Source organism: Acartia tonsa, chromosome 4, assembly GCF_053477335.1.
Source record: "Acartia tonsa isolate MP-2025a chromosome 4, ASM5347733v1, whole genome shotgun sequence".
In the NCBI taxonomy this organism is placed as follows: Eukaryota; Metazoa; Arthropoda; class Copepoda; order Calanoida; family Acartiidae; genus Acartia; species Acartia tonsa.
In genome coordinates, this window is record NC_137263.1 from 53,409,822 (window position 1) to 53,419,041 (window position 9,220).

The window sequence follows — 9,220 nt, forward strand, 5'->3', positions numbered from 1 at the left end:
TAGTTTTTTATCAGTTTTTTGGCAGCTTCTTTTCAATATTTTTATTCTTCAATAAATTTTTTCACAAAAACATTTAACTTTAAAATTTAGCAATTTTTCTTTCATTTTTTTCAACTTAATAAAATTACTTTTACGGGGGAGCGCATCTAGAAACCTGCTGAGATTCTCACAAATTTTATTTAATTCCAATTTAATTCCTATTTTTAATCAAAATTCTTTTTAATCTTAATTCTTTTTTTTCGCAGTTTTTTTTAGTTTCTTTCTTTCCAAATTTTCCTTGCTTTCAATTTTACTATAGTAGTCACACGAAATGTCTATATGTCATGATTAGGTTCATATTCCCATGTCGGGCGCAAAATCCATCTATCTGTCTAATCGCTAGCCGGTCAACTCGTTGACCGGTCACGTACTAACATTGCTGTACAGGTTGACATATGGAGGTTATGGAGAAGGGGTTGCAGGCAAAGCTGATGTGAAGGCGAGCTCGCAGATGGTAAAGCGGTGGAACCACGAGCGGATAACTTTCTGATCCGCATTTATTTGGCGGTTACCGGCCGGCGAAAGTGGTACCGACACCAACCACAGTCCAGCCCGAAGTAGGCTCAGCCACACCTGGGCCGCCAAGAGAAATCACCTAGTTTATCAAATTCCGCAATTATGTTTACCAGTAACAATAAAAACATATAATTATTATCGATATACTATGAAATATTAACATGTAATTTCAATATAATAATTAATTGTCTATGTGATTTACTCATAACAGGATTGAAGAGTTATTGAATAAAAGTTCTATTATTATTATTATTATTAATTAGTGTACAATATATAAGTTACTATGCAGGATCTTTGATCTTTGATTCTTCGTAGTTCAAATTGGAGCACAATAATAGCATAATAACATGTTTACAAGAGTACCCAGCATGGAATTGACTGAACTTTGTCTCCACCTAGTTGCCAAGTCAAATTCAAAACTTAATATTAAAATGATATTTTACAAACAGAATTCCATGCGACATTGTACCAGATGGATGGCATAACCCTTTAAGGGTTGTGGAGCCACTGCTGTACTTTAGCGCTTGCCAAGCCAGTACAATGTCCAATATATAACAAATGTGAATCTTAATAATGGATGATAAATAATACAATATATCTTGCTGTGTGTGCAGACATCCTCCTACCATTGGTTGCAACTCCTCTAAGCACAAGTTCGGAACAATTAAGGAACCGAAGCCTTCGTGAGAAGTCGCTATTCCCGTTGTGATCCTTCGGCAACCCTGCTTGACAAGTTTCTTTTTACATTTTTTACATTTTTATAATCTTTACAGTTTAGATAATAAAACTATGTTACTTTCTAGGTGAGAAAGATGAAAGCTGTATATCATATCCTCAACCAATTCAGTCTTAGGTTCGATACTTGATAATATCTTACACAAAATTCAATAGGAATATTTTTAATGTTCCTTATATCTTCAAGGGGTTCCTTATGTGATAAAGATTCAGTTCAATAAAACAGAGTTCTAAATGGATAAGACAATGTCCGGTAAATTGATGTACATTCCCATTAACGATACACAAAAGTACCCCTTCTCTAGATTACTCTTAGTGGTTGAAACGTTTGGACACTCAACTCAATGAAACAAACAATCAAATTCATTGAAAGTCCCCAAGGTTGTGAAGCCAACGAATAAGAAAATGTTATTATAAAACTAGTGTAATGTCTTCCCTCGGTTCCTTATTTGATAAAAGTCAGTGTAATCAAATCATAACTGTGGAAATTTGACAGAATACCATCTTTAGTTTTTAAAAGGCGATCTAATAAAAAGATTCAAGTAATGGATTTTTTATTATTTGGATCTTACACGAGATTATCATGTACTCTAATAAAGTGATACTTCTAGCTGGCTAAAATAACGATCTCTCCATCCACCCCTTTACCCCATCCCCTCCTACTGGATGAATGAACTGACCAAAAACTGTCCATGTTGGCAACCAAAATTAACGACAATTTTTCCCTGTCATAATATCCACGTGTATTCTATATCCATTATTCAAGTATTGTCACTAATCAGGGACGCCCAACGTGTGTTGATTGGAGAATGTTGGATGCCTGTGGCGGATATTCCAGCCATTAAACAAGCCATCAATTCTGGAGCTCAGGCATAGTCCTTAAAAAGATTTTAGTTTTTATGTTAACATTACTAAAGTAGTAAAGATGCTTTTGAACATTTTTTTTAAAATCTTCATTTATGTTAGAATTTGACGGGGATAAAAATTGTCATTTTAAATGTAATAATATACTCCTGAGATCTTAAAGGATAAGACAATGGATGATAAATTGATTTACATCAACAAGGATGATAAACAAAATTACCCCTTCTGTAAATTACAATTATCGGTTGAAAAGTTTGAACACTACTAGTTTGGATCTAACATATCACGATTCAATAGAAGTACCCAAAGCCTTGGCCCCAACAAATAAGATAACGTCTTTATAACTTTGGGTGCCAGTATAATTTACAGTCCTATGTTCCCCCTAAAAAATAATCATTTAATGGATTAACCCTCTAGAATGCGGGCTCGTCTGTGTCACCCACTATTGAGCGTGTCCCCACCACGGAGCAGCATCCCACCTTCAACAGGGTTAACAAGTATACCATGGGATTCCAGGTACAGTTTTTGTTTAAATTTGCCAATAAATCAGGAATGCATAAATAAACAAACAGATAATACTTATGTCCTAACGAGATTAAAAATGAATTTTAAATGATAAATATAAATATGCACAAAAATTGAGGGAAAAAAAGTAATTGAATTTGGCAGACAAACATCGTTTTAAAATCAGACATTCGCAACTAAACAATATATTAATGAAACTTTTTTTAGATTTTTATTGTTTTTTAGAACCTTATTGACGCGTACGGCATGAACACCTACCGTGAGGTGAACCCCGCAGCCTTCACCATCGCCACCTTCCCCTTTCTGTTCGCCGTCATGTTTGGCGACGCGGGCCACGGCGCCATCATGCTGGTCGCAGCCCTCGCTATGATCATTGGAGAAACAAAGTTGGAAAAGCACAAGGAGTCGTCAGAGATTTTCATCATCTTTTTTGGTGGCAGATATATTGTTTTCCTCATGTCCATCTTCTCTATTTATACAGGTATACAATTAACAATCACATCAGATTCTTTAGTTTTATCTCGTTGCGTTCTTTTTTAACGAATGGATAATAAGTTCGAGTTCCGTCATAACTCAGGGATGAAGAGGACATTGGACTGTAAATCAAATTAGTAACCAGAGTTGTTGACTCAAATATTTAATTTAATCAACTTTTCTCGACATTATTGGAGATGTAGTATAGCAATTTATCGTCCATTGACTAATCCCCTGAGATCCCTGTTCACAACTGAAACATTTACTGTAGTTTCTATAGCTAAAGTTTAATACAGGATCGTTTATGTTATGACTCACAGATAAAGGTCTTTTAATCAAAAATTAAAATTTTCTTTATTTCAGGTTTGATCTACAACGACATATTCTCTAAATCCTTCAACATCTTTGGAAGCCACTGGGCCACCAACATGACCTTCAAGATCACCAACGACACGCCCATCGACTTCAAGACCATGGCTATGCTGGACCCGAAGAACGTGAACCAGTACAGCGGCCATCCGTACGTGTTCGGCATCGACCCCATCTGGCAGACGGCCTCCAACAAGATCGGCTTCCTCAACACGTACAAGATGAAGATTTCCCTGATTTTCGGCGTCATCCACATGACATTCGGCGTCATGATGAGCCTGTGGAACAAGCTGTTGAAGAGGAAGTACAACGAGATTATCCTGGAGTTTTTGCCACAGCTGTTCTTCTTCCTGTGCCTGTTTGGATATCTGATCCTGATGATCTTTATCAAGTGGATCCTGTATGGGGCCAACTACACTGGCAGGTACGCTCACCTCATTCTTTTGTACAATGTGAAATTTGGAAGAAAACAGATTAACTTCGATTTTATTTCTGTAGATTGTCAGCAAAGCAACTTTATATTTCATTAACTTTGTCCTTCTGTTAATGGCAAACGTGATTTTTTTGCGGTACAAAAAGACAAACGGTTAAAACAGATTTAAGGTTACCAAAGACCTAAACACTTTAGCATTTATGATACTAACTGCGCTACTTAATGATGATGATCTTGTTACACACATATGCACAAACGTCCAGATACTTTAGCTTAGCAAATAACTTGGATCTATTAAAATAATATTCTATTTTCAGTAATTTAACACAGACACACATTCCAATGCTAGAGTTAATAGGACACTAGCTGCGACAACTTTTGATAATAATCTTGTTACAGATAATAGTGAACGCACACATACATCCTACTACTTATTAATGTAACTAATCGTTATTCCTATTACAGATACAGTGAACACTGTGCCCCCAATCTTCTCATCACCTTTATCAACATGGTCCTCTTCAAGAACGCAGACGTTGATGAAAAACTTGAGGTAAATATTATTAAAATATTATGAGACTAGTTGCATAGTCCCTTGCATTTAGGGGCTCTGTAATAAAATTGGACAGAAAAATTACCTATTATCTAACCTAACAAGTTGAGTTCTCCTTTTTAATTTAGTTTTAGATTCAAGGCTTGGGATTGTTTTAAGCTATTTTACTTATATATTTTAGGCTTGTCACGTGAACGGTAACAACTACGAGATCTTCATGTTCCCGGGTCAGGCCGGCTTCCAGAAGTTCCTGGTGGTCTACGGGTTGCTCATGGTTCCAGTCATGCTATTCGGAAAACCTTCCTATGTCGCTTACAAGTAAGATTTTTGGTTCATAAGCATTTTCTTTAGTGAGTTAATAGACTTATTTAGTTAGTTATCTCAGTCCTAATTTAAATACCTGCACAAATTGTTTACAATTTCAAATTGAATTAGATTGCAAGGTTATAGAATAAACGACAACCTGTATTATATTATGACAAGGAAATTTTGTCGTCAATTTGGGATGATAACATGACATTTTTTATTGGTCAGTTCGTAGGACGAGAGGGAATGGGGTAAAGGGGATGTATGGGGAGGGGCGATAGTTATTTTAGCCAGCTACAAGTTTTACTTTTAAATCAAAGTAATAATCAATACAGTACATGAATAGGTGCTTCTAATTGGGGGGGGGGGGGGGGACGTTGATAAGGTATTTGTCAATTCTAAAGCGGAGAAAATAACAAAGGACTTTTACAGATCTAGGTAATATTGCATAAGTTTTCTATCCCAATTGAGCTTCCTCTATATAAAAATGTATCTTGATGAACTTGTCAAATATCATACTTGAAACTATTCTTTTTAAAGGAGAAAACAGCGTGCTGCCCGTCTGCAGGACTCCCAGAGACAAGAGCTTATAGACAGAGCTGAACCTGAGGAGGAGGAGGGAGGAGGCCATGGCGGTGGTCATGATGAACTACCCATGGGAGAAGTCATGATGTATCAGGTATTCATTAGTACTATTGCCCAGGGAAGGAGGGGACATTGGGCTTTTTATTATACTGGTACCCAAAGTATTATAATCCCGTTATCTAATTCGTTGGTTCAAAATCTTTTGGGTACTTTTTTTGAATTTTAATTTGTTGATTCTAAATTAATATTGTCCAAACCTATCAGTAAAATAATTATAGAATGAATAATTTTGTTAATTTTCATTGGATATGTATATGAATTTATTGTCTTATCCCTTGAGATCCCTTGTTGGGCGGTGGGATACCCCCCCCCCAAAAAAAAAAGGGAAAATACTCCCCACGCAACCTATAGGCAATCATAATTTCATTTTTTTTCAGGCAATCCATACAATCGAGTATGTGTTGGGATCAGTCTCACACACAGCCTCGTACCTGCGTTTGTGGGCTCTGTCCCTAGCCCACGCCCAGCTGTCCGAGGTGCTGTGGTCCATGGTTATGAAGATAGCGCTGACCTGGAAGGGATACACTGGCGCCATTGTCCTCTATGTTATCTTTGCCTTCTGGGCTGTTCTCACCATTAGCATTCTTGGTAAGAAGGTTTTTAGTACACGACAGGCTACAATTGAATCAAAATAAAAGTAAGTGCCGAGCGAGCTCTGGGACCTATGTATGGTGATTCTGAAATTAGACATCAAACCATAATGATTCCAGGTAAAACCAAAATATTTCAGCGGGATCTTTTTGAGAAAATTAGATTTGAAAATTTCAAGTTCAATTTTCACCCCCTAGGAGTTGCCGCATAATCATGACAAGAAAAGCAAAGATTATTTATTTATAATTTTGAACAAATTAAATATGCTTTTATAAAGTTCTTCATAAAACCACTCCTGAAGGGAGTTAATTAATGGTCATTTTTATCAGTTGCTTTGCTAAGGTCACGGAAATTCAGTCTTAAATAAATCATATATAGAGAGGTTTTATGAAAGGCTTCATAAAAGCAAAGTTGTTCAAAATTTTAAATAAATAATCTTTGCTTTTCATGTCATTATTATACGGCAACTCCTAGGGGGTGCAAATTGAACCTGAAATTTTCAAATCTAATTTTCTCAAAAAGATCCCGCTGAAATATTTTGGTTTTACCTGGAATCATTATGGTTTTATGTCTAATTTCACCAAACATAGGTCCCAGAGCTCGGCACTTACTTTTGTCTTGATTCAATTTTAGCCTGGCGTGAGTAGCGAAGCTTCATTATTAAGTGTCTTTCTATAGTGTTTTGATTTTATTTAAACTAGTTGGCAGCTCTTAGCCTCTAGGAGAGGGCTGAAAATTAGAAAAAAAACAGCCTAAAACCAACAAAAGATATTTATAAGTCTTTACTGATTAGTACAACCTGCAATTTTCGAGATTTTTAGCATCAGACAATAAAAAGGGCGTTTTCCTCTTAAGAAAATTTTTTCAACTTTGAAAATTTGAGTTCAAAATTGAAAAAAAAATTTCTAAGAGGATAATACCATAAAAAGTTAATAACCTTAATACTTTATATAATAAGATTATCTCTTTTTTTTTGATAACATTTCATATTTTTCCTATCTATTTCTTACTCGGCTATAAAAAATGTTTGACACGACTCTTCACATGTCCTTCCTCAGTATTTCTCAATGGACCATCATTTTTCATTCTTGTTTAAAAAATACCAAGTTAAAGTAAACAGTTATACTTTTTAATATTTTAAAATATTTACCATTTTAGTATTGATGGAGGGCCTGTCTGCTTTCCTGCATACCCTCAGGTTGCACTGGGTAGAGTTCCAGAGCAAGTTCTACGCCGGTGAAGGCTATGGATTTGTACCCTTCTCGTTCAGGTACAGTTTTCACAACTATACGCTTAGTGTTAAGTATAAAGGCCTTAGGAAACATAAGATTTAAATATTTTGACTTATCATTTTGCAAGAAATTGAAAAAAAAAACTTTAACGGGGACTGCGGATTTTCGATGGTTTCAGACTTCCAGTAAATTTTTAGAATTGTAAAAGATTTTCCTGGGCCCTGCATAAAGTAATAAACAAATAATGAACTACACTCTCCTAATTTTCAATTTTGTTACAACAAGTGGGGGTGGGGTGGGGGTTGGTGGATTCTTTGTTCAAATAGGCATTTTTGAAAGAAAAAGCTCTTAATTCTAATCTTTTAATTTCATCACTTAGGTAATTTTGACCAAGTTGGGGATATAACACTCGATTATTGATTAAATTTTTTTTTTTTTTGTAGACAATGTTTGAAAGAAGCCGCAGCCGACGACAAAGAAGTTATGAAAGCTCTTCATTAATAGAAAACAGCCTAAAAGCATCCCAGAGAAGTTATGAAAGCTCTCCATTAATCAACAATATCCAAACTTTGTCTAATAAACATTTTCCATCAGATTTTTATTAAAATTATTTTATTTTTAATTTGATTATAGGGACTATTATTTAGAAGAAAAATTGTAGAAAAAGGGCGTTGAAAATTTACTAGTTTTGTTAATAGAAAATAGCCTGAAACCATCCCAAGACTTATTTGTTTTAAAAATAGCCTGAAACCATCCCGGGACCTGTGTGAAGCTTGATCTACTATATTTTTCTTTTTAAATACTAATCCTTTTATTTCAACTATGTAAAAAACAGTTTTTATAATTTGATGGAAATGTTAAAATGTGCCTTTTGATTATATGTTTGATTATATATCATTATTTTCATTTGTAATGTTTTTTTATTCATTTTATCATCAGGGATATCAAGGATTGGGCAGCAGATTAAAAATGGGGAAATTATTGCTAGGGAGGGGACATTGGGATGTTTATTACACTAGTCCTAAAAGTTTGCTCGTTGGATTAAATACCTTGGGAACTTTTATTGAATTTGGATTGGTTGGTTCATTAACTTAAGTGTCTAAAAGAATCAACCACTAATTATAATATACAGAAGGGGTATTTTTTGTGTATCATCATTGGGATGTACATTAAATTATCGATCATTGTCTTATCCCTTTAGCTTAATGGAATTGTAGAATTGTTGATATTTTTTACTTTATGATTTTAATCTGGTTGTCAAAATTCTTTTTATCCCTGATTTAAACTTTTTTTTTATAAGTTAGATTTTACAAAAATGTTACAATCATAGATTTATTTTGTTTTTTTAATAGAAATCTGGGTGCTTAAAATTATGAGTGATCAAAAACTGCTTTATTTTAGTAAAATTAATTTCGATTAATTACAATTTTTTTTAACTTTAGAATTATAAAAAGATTTTGGCCATATAGAATTTGTGATTTTAAAAATGTGATTTAAAAAACTTAAGTTTTAATAACTAAATTTTCATTTATTTAAGGTAAACTAAAAACATATTAATAATTTATTTTTACATTAGATTTAGTATTTATTAAACATGAAAAAAACTATTTATTGATTCTTGTACTAAAATGATTTTTTAAGATTGAAATATGAAATATCATTTATATGAAATACATTTATTAGCATTTGAATTATATTATATCTATATTACAAAGTAGAATGATGTCTGTTTGTCCGGATGAAACTTAAGATCTCCTTGATGAGGTGTTTTAAGGATTAGGAGGGTTAATATTGTTTATCATTAAGGTGGGTGTACATTAATTTATCGTCCTATGCTTTGTCCCTTTAGATTCCTGTAACTGCTCTTAATTAAAACTTTGCAAACCTTACATCTTAATGGTACATACATATTTCTTTTTTGGCAATTTTGTAAGAACC

At 34.0% G+C, this 9,220-nt stretch overlaps 1 protein-coding gene across 2 annotated transcripts in view; it reads left to right on the plus strand.

Annotated features, from left to right (window-relative positions):
* LOC145317772 (V-type proton ATPase 116 kDa subunit a 1-like) overlaps window positions 1-8,973 on the plus strand; it is a 24,846-nt gene extending 15,873 nt beyond the window's left edge. For both annotated transcript variants that reach the window (XM_080159039.1, XM_080159040.1), the window contains 11 exons: window positions 1,359-1,408; window positions 2,073-2,160; window positions 2,572-2,670; window positions 2,905-3,160; window positions 3,517-3,946; window positions 4,421-4,508; window positions 4,690-4,826; window positions 5,355-5,493; window positions 5,837-6,047; window positions 7,209-7,320; window positions 7,726-8,973. In XM_080159039.1, coding sequence (XP_080015165.1) covers window positions 1,359-1,408; window positions 2,073-2,160; window positions 2,572-2,670; window positions 2,905-3,160; window positions 3,517-3,946; window positions 4,421-4,508; window positions 4,690-4,826; window positions 5,355-5,493; window positions 5,837-6,047; window positions 7,209-7,320; window positions 7,726-7,783 — 1,668 coding nt within the window. In that variant the 3' untranslated portion in view covers window positions 7,784-8,973. The remainder of the gene's footprint in view (window positions 1-1,358; window positions 1,409-2,072; window positions 2,161-2,571; window positions 2,671-2,904; window positions 3,161-3,516; window positions 3,947-4,420; window positions 4,509-4,689; window positions 4,827-5,354; window positions 5,494-5,836; window positions 6,048-7,208; window positions 7,321-7,725) is intronic.
* The last annotated feature ends 247 nt before the right edge of the window (window positions 8,974-9,220 follow it).